The sequence below is a fragment of the Aythya fuligula genome, chromosome 2 (genome assembly GCF_009819795.1).
Source record: "Aythya fuligula isolate bAytFul2 chromosome 2, bAytFul2.pri, whole genome shotgun sequence".
Lineage (NCBI taxonomy): Eukaryota > Metazoa > Chordata > Aves > Anseriformes > Anatidae > Aythya > Aythya fuligula.
In genome coordinates, this window is record NC_045560.1 from 58,812,062 (window position 1) to 58,832,294 (window position 20,233).

The 20,233-nt window shown below is 43.0% G+C and overlaps 1 protein-coding gene across 1 annotated transcript in view; it reads left to right on the top strand.

Annotated features, from left to right (window-relative positions):
* The window catches only part of GLI3 (GLI family zinc finger 3), a 206,551-nt gene extending 187,053 nt beyond the window's left edge, over positions 1 to 19,498 (top strand). The window contains exons 11-15 of the mRNA XM_032183473.1: positions 7,085 to 7,234; positions 7,832 to 7,996; positions 11,901 to 12,191; positions 15,446 to 15,773; positions 16,943 to 19,498. Coding sequence (XP_032039364.1) covers positions 7,085 to 7,234; positions 7,832 to 7,996; positions 11,901 to 12,191; positions 15,446 to 15,773; positions 16,943 to 19,233 — 3,225 coding nt within the window. The 3' untranslated portion in view covers positions 19,234 to 19,498. The remainder of the gene's footprint in view (positions 1 to 7,084; positions 7,235 to 7,831; positions 7,997 to 11,900; positions 12,192 to 15,445; positions 15,774 to 16,942) is intronic.
* The last annotated feature ends 735 nt before the right edge of the window (positions 19,499 to 20,233 follow it).

Here is a 20,233-nt window from a genome sequence, read left to right on the forward strand (position 1 = left end):
CTATTTTCCACATCCTTTGCAACTCTCTGAAATAACGCCTTTTTGACTGAAACTTCTTTTATTTGGTGAGTTGATTATTTTTCTTAATGGAATGAATAAAACCTTTCTAGTCATGCTGGAGTTATAAACACTCGTGCCACATATTTAGTTGTACTATTAAATAAGTCGCACTCCTCTCTCATATGTAATCCCAAAATATCTGACTGCTGACCTGTGGTCTGCCACTAGTCCACATCGAGGTTTACATTCATGACCAAATCTTGGGGGAGAGCAGGGGGCTTCATTTGTTTGTAGTGGAAAACTTTGAAAATTAATTATTGAGGTTGAATGACAAGATCAAACACTGCAGAGTGAGGAGTTCAGTGTGTGTGCAGACACAGTGTTTAGTCCATTCATTATACACAGAGGAAATTGCTGGGCAGTGCTTTAAAGATCCAGCTGATTTTAACTGTGGGTGTTGCGTTTCAGCAAAGGTGTCAAGATTGTCAAGGCACTGAGCCGCTTTGGGCCAGATCGGGGGACTGTATAAATTGTCATGTTGCTAATTAGCATTAGTAAATATCTGTCACTAGAGTATTTCTTAAATCTTCTATAAAGTATGCAAGACAGCTGCAAGGACTCTAGTGGAATATGCGTCCAAAGGAAAGGAAGCAGGAGTGGAGATAGTTATCTGAGCTTCTCCACAGGCATGTGCCTATGCAGAAACGCTGAGTTCTTCATGTATAACTATGGCTTTGACTTGGCTTTAGGAACTGAAAGCGGCTTAGGCATTTATGCCACCGTAAGGCTTTAAAGCAGCTTAAGTGCTTCTTCTGTCTTAGGAACTAAAAATGACTTAAATACTTATGCCACCCTAAGGACACAAGGTCAAAAGCATACTCTTGTGGTTGTTTAACCTGGTTGTGTCTGCAAATGATCTTTAGTAGGGGAAGGACAGAAGGGATCCATACCTATTTTCCAGCAGATAAGAGGAAATTAAAATGCATGCATTGTTCTAACAGAGTGTCACAGAGGTTAGCAAGAGACTCGATTGCAGTGATTGGAATGTGTCTGAACAGTCTGCTGGGGATTTCACTCTACAGAGATGCATTTTTTTTGCCTCCTCACAATGGGATTTCTATTGTTGCAGGGTATTTCCTGCCTCACCAGGACCTCCTTTATACCCTGACTTCTTTACAAAGCTTTTGTCTGTCCATCTTGTCATGGATCATGGAGTTAATCTTTATCGAGATGTTAATGAGATGGTAGGGAGGCCTGGCTGATGTCATCTCTTAGTTGCCTGACTACCTAAAATGGTATCGAGGAGCAGTGATGAGCCGTGGATTGCATCCCTGGGGAGCAGGCAAGCATGGGTACTTGCTTAAGTGCTGCCCTGTCACTTTGCTGAATGATGATGCTCTTTTTACAACTGCTCATCCATCTCAGGAAGCTGTGTGGGTCAAGGACCTCAACAGTATGCATACTGCTCGGGAAGGAGCGGCTACGTTCAGTGGGAATCAGAAATCTAAATACTTCAGTGCGTGTAGTTTAGGTTTTACTTTTCCTGAGCCTTAAGTCTCCATCTCTAGTGTGGCTGCAGCAGCAGATACTATTTCCCAAGGTTTGTTGTTAGGAGAGAGAAATTAACAAGTATGAGGCCTTCAGGTGCTTTGTAAATGGTCTCAAGTAACTATCCAAAGAGAAAGAGAGATCTGTACTTACATCTACACAGGGTTAGGGAAGTCTGAATGCTGTTATGCCAGGTCTGGTTAGCTCTGGTGTACTTCGTACTGTTGTGGCCAAGGAGGTGAGCTCTGGCCTAGAAGAGGTGAAGAGCAGGGCTGGGAGGACTGCTGAGGTGGGACGGGATAGCACAGTCCTGGAAGCAGCAACGAGGAACGTAGGCACAGAGTGACAGGCACAACGTGGGGACTTCCACACCTCGAGCCAAAGCAAGGTAGGAGACAGGGAGCAAGGACTTGGTCATCGTAGAGAAGACCAGAGGGCACCAGTTCATTTAATCCAGCAAGTGAAGGCAGAGAGGAGAGTATAGTCTGTAGATTACTTGGGGGTGAGCTATGAAGAGAAATAAATACCATGCAGGGATGTAGCTATTTAAGCTGAAGGGTAGCTTTGGCACGAGAACAAATGAGTATAAATTGGCCGCAAATAAATCGAAGCTAGAAATGAGTTGCTAACCAGCAGAGGAGTGAGTTCCTAGAGCAGCTTTCCACTGGGGACAGAGGGAGCAGAGTACCAGCACAGAAGATGAAGCTTGCTGGGTTCATGAACAGGATTACACACAGTGGAGCTTGCCATAGCAGGGTGGGCTTGATGACCAGGAAGCCCCCTCCTGTTTCTAACTGTACAAATCTCCATCCCCTCTGCAAAACATGTAAATAGGAGTGTTCCCTGCGGGACCAACAGGTCAGAGACAACTAATCCCCTTCCAAACCAGCCTCAGAGCCGCTGAGTCTGTTAGTGCTGGACACAGTCTCTGCGTATTTCCCCTGTGCAGCTTGAGGGCTCTGCGACTCCCTCGTGCAGCTGCAGGATAAGCTGTATTTACCAGCTGTCCCACTGCAGTGTTTCTTCACAGTTCGCTCTTCATTTCCTACGTACCAAACGCAGCAGCTCTGCTGGTTTGAGGGATTTTCTTTGGCAGCACAGTTCAGGGGAAGATGGTAGATGTGCTAGAAGACGCTTTAAGTGCTTCTTCTGCTTAAAGTCAGTAGTTAGGTTTAGCGAGGAGCTATTTTATTTAGCACCTACTTTTTAGTTTTTAAAATACAGGGGAATAACTGAGAGGCTAAAAAAGCCTAAAATAGTCATTGTATAATTGAAATTAGAGCAATTTTTGGCAATGCTGATATGATGCCTTCTTACTCAATTTACCAATGTAGCGTGGTCCCTTCCTAGTTTTTTCCTAGTGTATTCTGGGGTAGTGTGTTCAGGGTAGAAAGCAGCATTGCCCATTTTTTCTGCTTTATCCCTCAAATGACACTTCCTTTTCAGATGTAATCTCAGTTGCAGGTGACAATCACTCTTTTTCTGTTGTTCCAGCTCATTCCACTGGTGTGAAGGGCAGGCTTTCCTGCTGCTGTTTGACTACTGTGACAGCACATGTGGCCTTTGTTTATGTATTGAATAACTAACGGTACCAGGCAGTCAACTTGGATATGCTTATACATTGCCTTTATTCTAAAAAAAAAAACACATAGCGGAGGGAAGCGAAGCACTAAGATTATTACAGGTCCCACTTCCAATTTCATCTCATTATCTGCTGCAATATGGAGTTACATGCAGAGTGTGCATTGATCGTCTAAGAACATGTATTTTCCAGCGTGTTCCCTTTTAAAATAATGTTTCTTACTGTGTAAGCATTTATGCTTCCAGGATGATGCAGGTTGTGCTTCCAGATGCCAGTTTTTGGAGCTTCCTCAGCAGAGATGTCACACCAAGTTCAGCCTTAATTTCAATACATCTGTTGGCTGTTTCGTGTACTGGAATTGAAATCTACCTCAGAGCTTCCTTCTTCAAAGTTAGGGCACTCTAAAACCAAAATCAGTGTAGAGGTCAGCTCCCTCTGTTCACCTTGTAGCCAAATGTTAATAGCAGCATTCTTTAAATAAAAACAGCAAGGACAGACTGAGGTTTGGTAAAAAGCATTCAAATGGCATGAAAGTGACTGGAATTCTGCAAATGATCCCTGTTTAGCAGCTTTTTAGAGCTGTATGCAGTGGGATATAGCTACTAGAATACCAGCCTTTAGCAGGGCTTTTTTTTTTTTTTTTTTTTTTCAGGTCAGAAATTCTTAATAGTTCTGAGCTGGTGCTTCAGAGCCTTATATTAGCAAGCCTGACACTAGGGAGTAATATCGTTGGCTTTCATGCACCTATTTACTGTCATAAGGATTACCAATGTAAGTAAAACTTGCAGGTTTGGGTCTACAAAATTAAAAGAGAAGCCTTTTCAAAGCCTGAAACTGCATCAAAATTCAATTTTACCAAGAAAAAAAAATCCTTCTGATCTAGTCCCTGGAATGTGACATTTCATGGGTGTAATAAGGTTACAAACAGATTATAAATTGAAACCCTATAAATCCTTATTGTACTGTACCAAAGCTTCTGCTTTGCATAATACTCTTATTCCTGACTGTTCTTTGTTTTACAAGCTCAAAACTATTCATTCCCTCTCATAATAGAGAACTGGGGAGTCAAAAACACCATGCAAAATCCAAAGGTAATTATCTGAGTCAAAGAACCTGAATGCCAAAGTTCACAAACTTCTGAACTTTTCTAATTGCTGTTGTTTGCACAGGGAGACCTCCCCCTTCCTTTAAATGTGCTTTAAATATTGAACATTGTTTTCTGCCAGATTACAATCATTAAAAAAAATCCCTGTACTGTAGATTTAGTACCTGTTTTATTGGTATAGTACTTCCTAGGTGTCCATAGCAGATGGCCGATCAGTTTTCCAGTCACACCTTGGGTGTGCAAGGGTATTTGAATCTGGCCCTACGCAGTCAGGGTAACAAAGGCAGTTCTTACCTGAGAGCACTGCTGAGTTCTGCTGTTGTCCTCATACTTGTGCTCATTTCATGTGTAGCAAGGCTCTTCTTCCAGACCAGCCTTCCGCTATTCATATGCTTCTGTAGGTCTGCTAAAACATTGCCCCGCTGCAAAAAGCAATTGAGAGGTTTGGTCAGACAAAAAGCAGCGGAGGTCATGTGAGAGCTACAGAAATTACCCAGATTAGCAGATGATGTAATGAGCTCATTTCTTCTGGGTTTTACCTGAAGGTGAGGATCCTCAGAGGGGTTAAATGAGAACAAGATGGCTTTGCAGGCAAGCCCTCAGAGGCCTCTTGGAGCATCAATGCAGCGAACAGGAACAGTGCAAAGAGGGGGTTGATTGTAGCCAGAGTAGAGGGAACAGGAAAGGAGTGACAAGGTAAGAGAGCAGAGCAGGTGACTATGGAGTGACACAGTTACACAGTGAAGTGAAGGTGATCACAAGATGCTTGACAGATGAGACAGTGCAGTGATGTACAGAGGTGGATGATTCAGTCATGATCCTGGGTGAGCTTTTTCAGCAGCTGCAGTGAGCCTGGACAGGAGAAGGGATGAGGAAAGGAGCAGCTTGCCCATGAGAAAGGGTAGATTTAAAGGATGCTCACACTGAAAAAGGCTACATTTCTGGAGGCAAGGTGCAAGCTCATTTGGAGCGACAAAAAGTGTCCTAAAGAGAATGTCTCTGAAAGAGCATCCACAGTGTGTGTGTCCACCCAGGACGGGTAAAGAGGACTGCTGTTGTGAACTGATTGAACCAGTTTTGAAGATTTTCTATCAAATAGAAAGACTTGTCTTACCCACCCAATTTTATATTATATACCTCTTAGCCATGTAGGTTTAACCAAACAGCTCACAGTCTGTAGTATTTACAGGAAGGTGTGGCCAAGAATGTATTAAGTTTTGCCCCTTTACTTCTTTTTCTTTCAAGCAAGAAGAGCACACTTTAACCTAATTTTAGTGTTCTGGTTCTATTTCACAATGCTGGGCATCTGTACGCGTTTGGTACAGGCGTGCGTAATGCAAAGGGACTATGGAGACAGGCATTTGAAACATAAACCCCTGCAGATTACATGCTGTACTTTGTCCAGCACATCTGTTCTGTTCATACACTCTGTGCACCATCAGAAACTTTAAGAAATAATAATAAAGTTTCAGAAAGAGAAAAGAGCAGTCATCTTTTACAGGCAACGCACATGTGTTTGCCATGGGGATGCTGTATAATTCCGAACATAAGTGATTTTATTTGGTTTTCTGATTGTTTTCAGGACCTTAGAAAAGATGGGGATTACCTTTCTTTCTATTCCAGTATGAACTACTGAGTTTCTGTATGGCTGGCTTTTTCTGCAGGCTACTTATGGAGCAGATACTGATTTCATCTCTGTGCTACGATCATGTATAAAACTCTGGAAGGAGCTTTTCTCACATTCTAATGAAAATAATCACATTTGCTGAGAAATGCAGCCATCTAGTGGCACAGATAAAATGTTGTGGTAGAAAACACAGCAATGATGAAGTCTCTGAGGCAGCGTTTCTCAAAGAGACTTTGGGAGGACGAGTCAGGTAGCTCCTGCTGAAATTCCAGCCTTTGTGCACCTTTGAAAGTCCTGCTGTAGGATGCTTTTGTTGTTTTCTGAAGTTGTGCAAAAAAAAATTCAACAGTTACGCCTTAATAACTTGAGGCTGGCCTTTGTTCACCCGTCTGTTTTTGCTCAGAATCTGAATCAGCGAGAATTAAATCTGTATTTAAATACTCTGCCAAACTGGATCGTGATGAAGGTAACAGAGCAAGCTATTTTTCTGAAAGAGTAAAAAGGTACACAGCCCTGGGCTGACTGTGGATCTGCTCATATAGATTACACTGACCACAAACATGACGTGCATGAGTGTAAGCAGGCCCAGGCCCAGGGTAGTTGTTCTCAGAGGCTTTCAGGTAGGTCATTCTTCACAATGGCAAAAGCTGGCTTGATGGATGCTTCTGTGCTCAGAGTTTTTAGTTACTGGACTACGTAGGGTTTTGTTTTCCCCACCACAATCTATACACTAAGCCAATACTGAAAGAAAACAGGTAATAAGGGAGTGAGTTAAAAGATTTGATGGAAACTTGGTTTAACAATGGTGTTGATTTTTGAGGTTGGAGGACGTCTTTTTAAAGGCTTGATTTTGTAATCCTTGTTTGTGTTGAGTGGCACTTAAGGCTTCCCTCATCCAAGAAACCATTACTCAACGTGAATCATGTAAGTGGTGCTGTGCATGAGATTATCCAGGACCCATTTAACAGCCTGTGTCCCTGAGGCCTGATCCCAAGCCTGTTGACGTCAGTAGAAATGAATTCATGGGCCTTAGTGGACTCCCAGTGTGATGTGTAATTTAAACCCTGTGTTCTCTTTGGAGTACTGACAATCTTACTTTTTTGGCACCTCAAGATCTCAGTTCACACCTGAGCCTCTGTTCCTCTTTCAGTATAAGTTAGCAGTAAGGCCGATGATGAAGTTACATTTCTATTAATCTGTGATCTGTCTTCTACCCGAACAGCATATAAACAATGACCATATACATGGTGAGAAGAAAGAGTTTGTGTGCCGATGGCTGGACTGTTCCCGGGAGCAGAAACCATTCAAAGCCCAGTATATGCTGGTGGTCCACATGAGGAGACATACAGGGGAAAAGCCACACAAATGCACTGTGAGTAAAGGGCTCTGGGCTTTGAAAGGGAAGCTGAGGCTTCCTACAGGGAGCAGAACAGCATAGATGCTGCATGTCCTGACCTCTTGTCCACCAGGTATCTACTGGGGAAGAGATTGCTATGTCTGCTTCATTATCCAGCTGGCCCAGATGATAGAAGTTTAGGAGAGGGGATTCACTGGATAATTTGGCCCATTCTTCAGATTTAGAGAGCAAAAAAGCCCCAGGGGCAATATTACACAGGGCTCAATTTGCTTAATTATTTAAAAGCACTTTCTCTTACAAAGCTACATCTGGGTATTATTGCTGGCCACCAGTCTCCTAGTGATTTTGCAGTGGATTTCTGTCTTAGATGAAGTATGCAAATACTGTCCTCTCCTATAAGAGAAGATTTACATAGTGCTGGAGGCATTTTAACTTGAGATATGATGGATTTTGCAGGGGTAAATTTAAAATCCAAGAAATCAAAACAAAACTAAATTGCGCAAGGTTATGAAGGCTTGGAAAGTTTCTAAATTTTTATAGGTCAGCTTTTACCATTTCTTGCAAGTACAAATATTAAAATTAATCCAGACTTGTCTTACTTCTTGTCTTCAGTTTGAAGGGTGTACAAAGGCCTACTCCAGACTAGAAAACTTGAAAACGCACTTGAGATCTCACACTGGAGAGAAACCATATGTGTGTGAACACGAAGGCTGCAACAAAGCCTTCTCCAATGCATCCGACAGGGCCAAGCACCAAAACAGGACTCATTCCAATGAGGTAAGTAAACACGGCTTCCAAAAAATAATAATAAAAAAAAAAATCCTGAGTCAAAAAGATCTGCAATGTAGTCATAGCAACTTATTACAGAGGACAGACATAGAAATCTCAGCAACCTGAAGGGGATAAATATTAGACAGCTCTTACCAGCACAATCATCTTAGTGTCACAGGGATCTAAAGAATCTATAGGTCATTTTATTAAGTGTGAGGGAATGGAGGGTAGAAGGGAGGCGAGTCTAAGTATGTGTATTAACCAGGGAAGTGTTTGAAGCTGACACGCTGTGATCATTTTTCCCTCTGGAGCTCTCTGGGCTCATTCAGCCCCTAGAGCGTGTCCTCTTGCCTTGTTGTGTGCTGACATCTGGTGGCTGTCGAGCCACAGTTCTTGCTCGGGGAGGAAAGGAGCTGCAGCCTCTTGCACTCCTCACCACTTCCAGCAGAGCAAGAGCAAAGACTGCGCAGCCAGGCTCCGCAGCATCTTGCAAAGTCCTTTGCAGCAGCTGCTGACAAGTATAGAGAAGTCTGCAGAGGCTGGAAAATTTGGGTTGCCATAGAAGTTATGAGTTATGCATTTTCCCTCTTCCCTGGGCTATTTCACTCTTTCTGTCTATTCAGAAAAGACCTCACAGAGCAGGGATGCAGTGGTGGGAATTTGTTCTTTTCCAGAGAAACTCACTGTGGCAGTCACAGCCATCTCACCAACTCTCAGTGTAACACCTCTGTGTGTTTCCTGTTAGCGCTGACCCGTTTTTATGAGTTGCACCATCTTGGTGCTTTGTCCCTGTTCCTGTTGCCCCATTTCAGGTTACACAAGTTACATCATCTTAATCTCATATCTTGGGGGAGTTCAGTCTCTGTTGATCTACTTCTGTAACAAAGTGACACGCTGGGTGGATGAGGGAGAGGCTATGGATGTGGTCTACCTTGACTGCAGTAAGGTTTTTGACACCATTTCCCACAGCATTCTTCTCAAGAAACTGGCTGCTCTTGGCTTGCACTGGCGCACGCTTCATTGGGTTAGAAACTGCTGGATAGCCGGGCCCAAAGAGTCGTGGTGAATGGAGTCAAGTCCAGTTGGAGGCCAGTCACTAGTGGCGTCCCCCAGGGCTCGGTGCTGGAGCCGGACCTCTTTAATATCTTCATCGATTATCTGGATGAGGGCATCGAGTGCACCCTCAGTAAGTTTGCAGATGACACCAAGTTAGGTGCGTGTGTCGATCTGCTTGAGGGTAGGAAGGCTCTGCAGGAGGATCTGGATAGGCTGCACCGATGGGCTGAGGTCAACTGCATGAAGTTCAACAAGGCCAAGTGCCAGGTCCTGCACCTGAGGCACAACAATCCCAAGCAGAGCTACAGGCTGGGAGATGAGTAGCTGGAAAGCTGCCTGGCAGAGAAGGACCTGGGAGTGATGGTGGATAGTCGGCTGAATATGAGCCAGCAGTGTGCTCAGGTGGCCAAGAACGCCAACGGCATCCTGGCTTGTATCAGGAACAGTGTGACCAGCAGGGCTAGGGAGGTGATCGTTCCCCTGTACTCAGCTCTGGTGAGGCCGCACCTCGAGTACTGTGTTCAGTTTTGGGCCCCTCGCTACAAGAAGGACATGGAGGTGCTTGAGCGAGTCCAGAGAAGGGCTGTGAAGCTGGTGAGGGGCCTGGAGAACAAGTCCTACGAGGAGCGGCTGAGGGAGCTGGGCTTGTTCAGCCTGGAGAAGAGGAGGCTCAGGGGAGACCTTATCGCTCTCTGCAGGTACATTAAAGGAGGCTGTAGCGAGGTGGGGGTTGGCCTGTTCTCCCACGTGCCTGGTGACAGGACGAGGGGGAATGGGCTAAAGTTGCACCAGGGGAGGTTTAGGTTGGATATTAGGAAAAACTTCTTTACTGAAAGGGTTGTTAGGCACTGGAATGGGCTGCCCGGGGAACTGGTTGTCACCATCCCTGGAGGTCTTTAAAAGACTTCTAGATGTAGAGCTTAGGGATAGGGTTTAGTGGAGGACTGATTAGTGTTAGGTCAGAGGTTGGACTGGGTGATCTTGGAGGTCTCTTCCAACCTAAATGATTCTGTGATTCTGCTTGACCTGTCCCCTATTATGCCTTCACCTTCAGGCTAAATCAGAAAGTTCTAGCAAGGCAGGACATACCTCCACGCTGACTGTATGGTTCTGAAACCACACCAGCTGCATTCATTTTCACGGCAAAATCCTTCTCTAGCTTTCTGTCAGGCCTGTCACGAATGGGCTGGCAGAATCTAGGAGCATTCATCTTGTTACATTCCCGTGGTCCCTGCAGCATCCCTTGAGTCACAAGGAAAGCAGAGAGCATTGCACATACCTGAATCTGCCCTGTCCTTAGAGCATGTGGCCTCAGCAGCCTAACAAATACACTGAAGCCCAGCAGCTACTTTGTGTATTGTCACCAATATAGAAAATACAGACGGATGTTCACCAAAGTCTTACCCATATCTGACTTCCATTTTGTGCACTGTCTGAACCAATCTGTTTGTTGTGTAACAGCAGTTGATGAATAAGATCCTCACAAACTTGCAGACATGCTGCCTGTTGTTTCACGTCAAGCAGTAAGTCACCAAGAAAGGTTATCTATCGCACATCATTTCTGGTAGGTGCAGCAGGAAGGACAATTGAAAAATTCCCTTCACTGTTATCGGGCTAACATCTTAGGCAATGTATACTGATGTAGGGCCTGCCATGAATGCCACTGGAAAGCATCGACCCAATTCAGCACTTCCTCACAGTCCTATTTTGATTGTAAGTAACCTATAAGCAGATTTAAAAGCAGCTCAGATATCTTGATGAAGATCTGTCATAACCGTAAGAGAACTAGCTGATGTACGTTTCCATAGCATCTTGAGAAAAACCTGCCTCAGTAGCTCAGCATCAACTTTACATTACTAACAATTGACATTTTTGCTCCCATTCAAGTCAATGGGAGTTTTTTTCCACTGACGTCAGTGGAAGCAGGCTCAGGCCATAGATAGCTATTAAGAAGCCACATTTGTCAAAGTCTCCCTAGTGCCATGTATAAACAGACCGAAAACCCCTTTAAGGAACTCTGCATGAGGATCTCTTTTTTTCTTGAGGGTTAGTGTAAATAAGACTAAAAATAGTAGTTTCTTGGAAACAATTCAGTAATAAAAGTGAGTGAATGATACTTTGTTTCCCAAGGCAATTAGAGTGTTTAGGAAGGGCTCAACTCTTCCTTTCTAATCCTCTCATAATATAAGAACAAAGAAAGTCTTGGTGAGATTACAAGACAGTACATTTACTTTTCTCCACATTGCTTACTGAAAAAGTGAAATTTATAGACAAAGGAAGCTAGTTTTAAATAAAGTGAGTGATTAGTTATGCTAGTAGCAATAATATTACTATTGAATATATTGATGCAGTGTGAAAATGCTTGTGGAATTGAGTCCTGTGCTTTGACATTTAAACTAGTGATCTGACAGGGCCAAGAAAGGAGTTCTTCCTCAGATACTCCTGCCTGAAAAAATGTCCCAACATGTTCTGAAGGGGATTGTTTGCCTCTGTGTACTGCAAACAGGATATCAAACTGCTGAGAGAAATGGACAGGATTCAAAGTTGGGCCAGTCTTCATAAATTCATAAATTGCCATCGCTCTCTTGGCTCTGCTGCTGTGGTAAATCAAAGCTGTGCCAGTTCGTATCATGTGAGGCTCTGCCCTCTGTAAGCTGTGCAGCATTAATGAGTACCTTCAAAACCAGGGGAAATCAATAGGTTTGACTAGATGCAGTCACTCTAGAGACCATAAATTAGATAACAAATTCACTGTGAAAGTGTAGAACTGTAGCACCAGCTGTGCTCCGAGGAGTTCTTCAGGAGTCCCATATGGAATTAAATCTAATTTAAGTGTTTTTTCCTGGCTTGGCAGAAACCGTATGTTTGCAAGATCCCAGGCTGCACAAAGCGCTACACAGACCCCAGTTCTCTCCGGAAACACGTGAAGACCGTGCATGGCCCGGAGGCACATGTCACCAAGAAACAGCGGGGAGATATTCACCCGAGGCCTCCGCCACCCAGAGACCCAGGCAGCCACTCTCAGACACGATCACCGGGCCAGCAGACTCAGGGTGCAATTGGAGAGCAGAAGGACCTCAGCAACACTACCTCAAAGCGCGAAGAATGCCTCCAAGTGAAAGCGGTCAAGGCAGAAAAACCAATGGTATGCAATACACCGTGCCATTCCCTTTGTCCTTTCTCTCTTTATAACGGCTTAATAATCCCTTTATGAAATGCTCAAACCCATAAACTCTAGCTCACAAGGTTGGGTTTTGTGAGGTTTTCCTTTTCGTTTACATTGTAAAATGTTTTTAAAGCCTAAGAAATAGCAAATAAAAAGATTACATCTAGTCTGTGCAATATGCAGTAAGTGCAGTGCTGGCAACTCTCACAATAATTGTTTCTCTTAAAACTCCATCTTCTGGAATCAGCATATTATGAGAAAATCATAGCTTTCATTTTAAAAAGGCAGTTTTTTTCCACTCTCCTGTTTACAGAAGACAGTTAGAGAATGTGAATGCTGCAGGCTCAAAACCAGAGCACAAATAAAACTCAGTTCAAAATACTACAGTGATAATGTTGACAATGGTAACTATGGAGAACCTGGAGAAAGAATCAGATTTTACGGGCTTGAGGTTGTCAAGTCTTAACAAACTGTATCAAACTGAAAACGGGATAAGGTGAATATCTTTAACAGCAGGAAGAGATATTTTGATAATATTTGATCTCTGTTATGATGTGGCCTCTTATGTTAATGTGATATTTAATCTAACTTGACCAAATTAGTCTAATTTAAGTAAATTAAATTGAATTAGTAGTTGAATGTTGAAAGGACCGTATTGCTCTTCTTAGAGCTTCTGGGTAATATTTATTCCATTTTCTGACATGCTAAATTAAATTAAGAAGTTCTTCTTTCATCTGCCTGCATTCCATGGACCATCCTGTCCACAATGGTTAAAACTAGTAAAGGCCTTTACTAGTTTACTAGATCTCCATCCTTTTCCATGTCTGGGTCCACAATTCATCTGGATCAACCCTTGGGCACTACACCTATGAGGCCTCCAAAAGCTGCTCATATGGTTAATCTTCGTGCTGTAATTCAAAATGATTACTCAGTGAAATACAAGTTACTGCTATGTTGTGCTGAAGGCTTATGCCCAAACGGTGGAATATTAATCCCGAACTCATAAACTTACAAGGACACAGAGTTAACTCCCTGTGAAGTCCCAAGGAGACCCTCTGCTCTCTTTGGTGATAGCTACCTTAGATTACAAAGGAACAAAACCCATTCACCTCTTGCCTAGTTACCTCAATCCATAGCATTATTGAGGTATATTGAGCTGTTGAATATAGATGGTTTCAATATGAATATAACTTGCGTCAGAGGGATATTAGTTCTGATTACTTGCATAGTGTTTGATATTTCTCACTGAAAGTATCTTCTAAAAACAACCCTGTGTTTCCTGTTTTTTACTGCATGTATGAATTGAGATACGCTTTCTGTTTTTTAACTAATCCGATGTCTTTTCTGTCTAATGCTCTTAAATGTCTTGTTCTAACTTCCTAAGGACAGTGGGTAATAAGGTGAGGGCATTTAAACTTTTCTGCTGTTTTTCTTATTGCAACATTATTTATGTCTTTATTTTAGCCTTCTGCCTGTTGTCCAATCATTCATTTATTTAGTAATGTGCAATCCATCAAACTCATTCCCAAATGTAATGTGCTGTGAGCATTTTGCAACACTTGACATGTGAAAAATCTGGCTTATATTGGTGAAATGTCTTCAGAAATGTCTTTGAACCTTACCCTCTAGATGAAATAGTTTTTTTTTAATTTTTTTTTTTCTTTTTCCTGTTGCACACCTAGAAGTATATGTTTCCCATAATGCTGTTCTTACTTCTGTAACCTACCTCACTGTGATCTTGACACATGGCTACAAGAACAAGCTTCTAACCATTAGTGCTCTTCTTCCATATGGCACAGAGCTATTGTCCAGAAACGTAAGCTCTCTTCTGTGTAATAACAGTTGCTTCTATTCTTGTCACCAAATCTGCCATGGCCAGCATTTGGAAATCAACTTGCTCAGTGTGGCCTCTTAAATTCTAAGTATCATCGTTCAAGTTAGAAATAATAAAATAGTTATTGCATCTGAATGGACTCCTCAGGGGCATATGAAACTAGAGTACTGCCATGCCTCTCTGTCTTCATTCACTGATGTTAAAAGAGAGAGCCGTCACTGCTACCTCAGAAATGCTAGCTAGCATTTTTCGGTAAGAGTGTTCATAAAAATCACAGGCTGGTCAAAAACAAAACAAAACAAAACAACAAAAAAAGCTGAAAAACATTAAATATTAACATGAAACTGTTCTTGGGAGCAAAATAATCACTGCATGCACAGATTTGTGGTCACAGTGATACAAGGTACAGTAAGATGCTGCTTCCAGAGACTTCTGTCTGTCTTGCTGTCTGTTTTGTTTGTCAGTCTATTTGCCTTAGTATTTCAGTTTGTTAGAGGAATTTTCCCATTCTTTTACAAGAACCTTATGAGTATAAAAAATAAATCAAGCTTGTACTTCCCCAAGAATCCTTCTACATCAGCAGGGAACACTGTTAAGAAAGAAGAAACTATTGCAGCAGATTTATATTCCCATAGATAGCAGGCTGTACTGTGTACTTAGAAGATTCTAATGAAACAAAGGATTTGATTCTGTGGATCATCACCTTCTTGATACAGGGCAGAGATGAAATAATTTAGAGCACGCTGCTAGGGTCCTTCAGGACGCTGATAATATGATACAGTATTTTTGCACTGATGCTCTGTCCCTGTTTTATTACACGCCAACATTTCTGGCCAACCACTGCTTGTAACAATGAGCCTTAAGCTTGGAAAATACTTACGTTCTTTAGCCACAAGTCTAATTAAAAAAAAAAAGGCAAAAAACAAATTCCAGTGCTGTTGGAATCTTGTTTGTTTGTTTGCTGCAAGCCTAGCTTTGCAAATTAGACTTCATAACATGGCTGAATTATGATCTGGTTTATTGACCTGCAGTTTCCATTGGGAACAGTGCATACCCAAAACATGAGTATGCATACATGCATGCTCATGAATGGTACGAAGTGATATAATTCCCAATTATGGGAATAACTGACATAAATGGCTCATGTAGATATAATATATACTGTCAGCAAGATATTAAAGTGGATTTTAGTCTCAAGTTTTGCAATGGCATTCATTGCAGTTAAAGTCAGTATTCTAGAAAGCCTCCTAATGAACGACTGCTGTCATCATTTAATGCTAAACTTTTCTTTACATTTGGTATCCTTTGGCTCCATTCAGATACACATTTGTTGCAAGTACCTTGTTAACATTGTCTGCTTAATCCTCACGTTCTTGTGTTTCTTCTTGCACTCCAACAGACATCTCAGCCAAGCCCTGGTGGTCAGTCTACATGCAGCAGCGAACAGTCCCCCATCAGCAACTATTCCAACAATGGGATCGAGCTTACTCTGACCGGTGGCGGTAGTGTAGGAGACCTCAGTGTCATCGATGAAACCCCAATCATGGACTCTACCATTTCCACAGCCACCACAGCACTTGGCTTACAGGCCAGGAGGAATATGACAGGGACCAAATGGATGGAGCAAGTGAAATTCGAAAGGTTGAAACAAGTTAACGGAGTGCTTCCAAGACTGAACCCCGTTCCACCTTCCAAAGCCCCGACCTTGCCGCCTCTCATAGGAAATGGTGAGATGCATGTAACGGGAGTGATAACTCTTTCTGTCCTTAAATTTCTTGGTTGCTATCTCAATCTTGCAGCCTTTGTAAAAGACTAGCACAGTTTATGAAATTCAGAAGCTGTGAGAATAGTCCGTAAATTGATCACTTTTTGTTTATCCCCTTATTACAAGTCCTGCTACCAACCCTGAGGGACGACCGATAGTCCCATGTTTTATAGAAGGGGAGACCAGCAGGAGTGCCATGTATCACATGTGAAATATTCTCTACAGTTAAAGGTTTGGACCTAAGATCAGCATAATCCTGTCTTATTTTTAGGCAAGGCAGATGAATTAAATATCTACCAGTTCATTGTATGTAATTCTTGCAGACAAAACCTTAAAAAAGACGCTCTTTGTGCGCATGCACTGGACTGCCCTTTAAACTGCTTCCACACATACAAGTAATCATATGTACAGATACTACTGCTACTAAAGGGAAATATCCATGAATGGGAGCAAGGTGACCCTGAAGATCCATAGCTGTTTTTGTATGAGCTGGTGCTCGTTGCTAAAACGTATGTCCCTGCTGCCTCTACATTGCCTGTGACATACCTGTAGGTTTCTGCTTTCTACCCAGCAATGACTGCCCAGGTTTTCTGAAACACATTCAGTCAGAAAAAAACTATGTAAAATTAAGAAATGCATTCTGTTTACTTAAAAACAAAACAAAACAAGGAAACCAGCAAAGATGTTTTGCAGTTGTTAGGAGTTATTTCAAGAACATTTCAAGAAGTCTTAGAAATGACCTTGAATAGCCTCCAATTTGTATATTTTGCCATTCCATGCAAATGCCTGTTCAATTATATTTTGCCTATAAAAAGCTGTCGTACAAATGTGTCCTTCTGGCACATCAGTCAGCATAGTTGCACTGCAAGCCAGAGGACTACACCAGCTGATGACAGTTTGTGGCTATGGCCTATAAATTTTGTGCTGGGATTCACACTGAAATGTTACCATTGAGTCTCTAAATTAGCTTTTAACCTAAGGACACAGTTTTTATCCCTACTTCTTTCAATAAAGATCACTGCTATGATGTTGTAGACATTCCTTCTGTACTCCCCTTACTTCTTTACTGAGTGTTTTCTGTACCAGTTTTGGGGTAATGCCTGTTTGTTTAACTGTGAATTTTGCCTCCAGGTACCCAATCAAACAGCAGCTGCAGTGTAGGAGGATCCATGACTATTCTGCCGAACAGGAACGAACTTTCAAGTACAGACATCACTGTGTTGAACATGCTGAACAGGAGGGACAGCAATACGAGCACAATCAGTTCAGCCTACTTGAGCAGCCGCAGGTCCTCTGGAATCTCACCTTGCTTCTCCAGCCGGAGGTCCAGCGACGCCTCGCAGGCTGAGGGAAGACCACAGAATGTGAGTGTTGCGGACTCGTATGACCCCATCTCGACGGATGCCTCCCGGCGCTCCAGTGAAGCGAGCCAGTGTGATGACCTACCAAGCCTTCTCAGCCTCACCCCAGCCCAGCAATACAGGCTGAAAGCTAAATATGCAGCAGCTACCGGTGGACCCCCACCAACTCCACTGCCTAACATGGAGAGGATGAGCCTCAAAACAAGGATGGCACTCTTGGGTGACTGCAGGGAATCCGGAGTATCTCCCCTGCCTCCAGTGAATGCCCCTCGAAGATGTAGTGATGGTGGGGCAAATGGTTACAGCAGGAGGCATTTTTTGTCTCATGATGCTCTAGGAAACGGGACAAGGAGAGCCAGTGATCCGCTAAGAATGGTCTCCGATAACCTCTCTGTCCCTAGAGTCCAGCGTTTCAACAGCCTTAACAGCTTTAACCCTCCTGCTTTGCCTCCATCCATGGAAAAGCGCAACCTCGTTCTGCAGAACTATACCCGTTCTGAGGGTGGCGTCTTCCGTGGCTTCAGCTCCCCCTGTCCTCCGAGCATCAGCGAGAACGTCGCCCTGGAGGCTGCTACCATGGAAGCGGGTGGCAGTTTGAATGATGAGGATCTCCTGCCAGATGATGTGGTTCAGTATCTGAATTCCCAGAACCAGGGCATGTACGACCACCTGCTGAACAATGTCCTAGACAGCAACAAAATGCATCACGGCGCAGTGTTAGGAAATAACAATCCCAACAACTTTGACCAAGCCCCTCCAACAAGCAGTCAACCTGCCAGCTCCGAGGCGGACAAGAGCGATTTGCCCATTCAGTGGAATGAAGTAAGCTCAGGAAGTTCTGACTTATCTCCTTCAAAACTGAAATGTGGTCAGCGCTCAGCAGTGCAGCAGACTCGGGCCTTCGGACTGTATAACAATATGATGGTTCAGCAGCAGAACCCGGAGAGAAGCAACGTGGCCCAGCAAAACGGCTATCAGAACCTGATGGAAAACGACGCTTCCTATGGTTTACAGCAGAACAATGTCCTTGGCAGCGGAGCCAGTAATTCTTTCAGCATGCAGCTCAGTAAGCCTTACAGTGAAAGCATCAGCAGGCAACCAACGATTTCTGGGGCAATGGACAATTCCTGTGGCATGGCAATTCAAGGGCAGAAGCTGAGAAGTGGCACCATGCCAGTGAATGGGAACCAGCAAAACTTTGGACATCCCATGGCTTCCAGTGATCAAGCCACCAGTATGGCAAATGGAATGCACAACAGGAATATAATGGAGCAGGAATATTTGCAAAGCCAACCAGTTGGAGATGGAATTCATTACCAGGGAGTCAATCAATCCGATCAGATGATGCTAGGGCAGGTTAGTCCTACCTCACAAAGCAGCCTTTATCAAGGGCCACAGAGTTGTCCGCCGGTATCTCACACCATTGGTAGCCAGCCTTCAGGTTCGTTGGTGGCCAAGAGTTATCAACCATGTGCCAATTACAGTGGCAACAGACGGCAAAATGCATTGAGGAACAACCTGACACAACAGCAAGGACATGTAAGTGATGGCAACCAGACGTACAGGGTAAACACCGTTAAGATGGAGATGCAAGGTCAATCACAGCAGTTCTGCTCTAACGTGCAGAATTACTCTGGTCAGTTATATGACCAAACCACGGGCTTTAGCCACCAAGCTATGAAAACAGGTTCTTTCTTTGTTTCGGAAGCTAACTGCCTGCTGCAGGGGACTGCTACTGCAAACTCATCTGAGCTTCTTTCCCCGGGGGCTAACCAAGTATCAAGCACAGTTGACAGCCTTGACAACAACAGCCTAGAGGGTGTGCAGATTGATTTTGATGCTATCATAGATGATGGGGACCATGTCAGCTTAATTTCAGGAGCCTTGAGCCCGAGCATCATTCAGAATCTCTCCCGCAATTCCTCACGCCTCACCACTCCCCGAGCGTCTCTTACATTCCCAGCTATGCCCGTAAGCACAACCAACATGGCTATTGGGGACATGAGTTCTTTGTTGACCTCACTTGCAGAAGAAAGCAAGTTTCTTGCTGTTATGCAATAGACATGAAAAACAAAAACAAAACAAAAAAAACCTTTGGAGATAACAGATGAAAAAAGACTCATATTTTTTAGTTGTGTATGTATTTTAGCAATCTCATCTCACCTAAATGGGATGTGTTTCAAGTATATTCCTTTTATGGAATAAGGACTCTGAAAACCCTAAAGTGTTCTAGGGAGAAACTGTCTTCCATTTCAGTTTTGAATCAGTATTGCTACACCCATTCCCCCACCTCTCTCTCACCTCTCTCTCTTGCTCCCTTTTTGAATGTCTGTACGCTTCCTTTTTCTTTTCTTTTTTTTTTTTTTTTTTAATTGTAAACCAATGTAAAAGTGTGATGTGCATGTTTTTGTTTTGTTTCTTTATTTTTTTAAAGAACGATCTGATGAAACGACTTAATTTTCTGTTCCACAAAAGAAACTTGACTTTTTAAACTGTTGCAATTTCTCCCCTATACATATAGGCACAAAATAACCTGGCACAATGTAAAGTGAACATAAAGTGAGGAAATCCCCTCCGGATGCATTGGATACATCACACTGAGGTGGACAAACAATTTCGACATGCACTGCCATGGTACCCCTGAGCTGTAGTTTGAGGAGCACATGAAATACGAGGTTCAAGCAAATAAGAAATTTAAAACCATCAGCCCTTTGATCCCTAGCAAATGTTTAAGGCTTTTGTAAACACGCATATAGATAGATGTCACTGCCTCGCACAATGATACTCAGATTGTGTCATGTGTGTTTAACCCATTTCAGAGGAGGGAGAGGACCAGAAAGCTATTCTTAGTACAACTCTTTCTTTCTTTTTTTTCTTTTTTTTTTTTTTTTAATCTTTCTTTTTTTTAAATGACTGGATAGTAAAATTACATGCCTGTTCCGTATTTTGGGTAGTCTGTAATCCCTTCTTTGCACACTACATTGGTGGAGAGATGTTCAGGATCTCATCATGGATTATTTCATATAATGAAATAATGAAACTCCAGTATTCCATGCTGGGA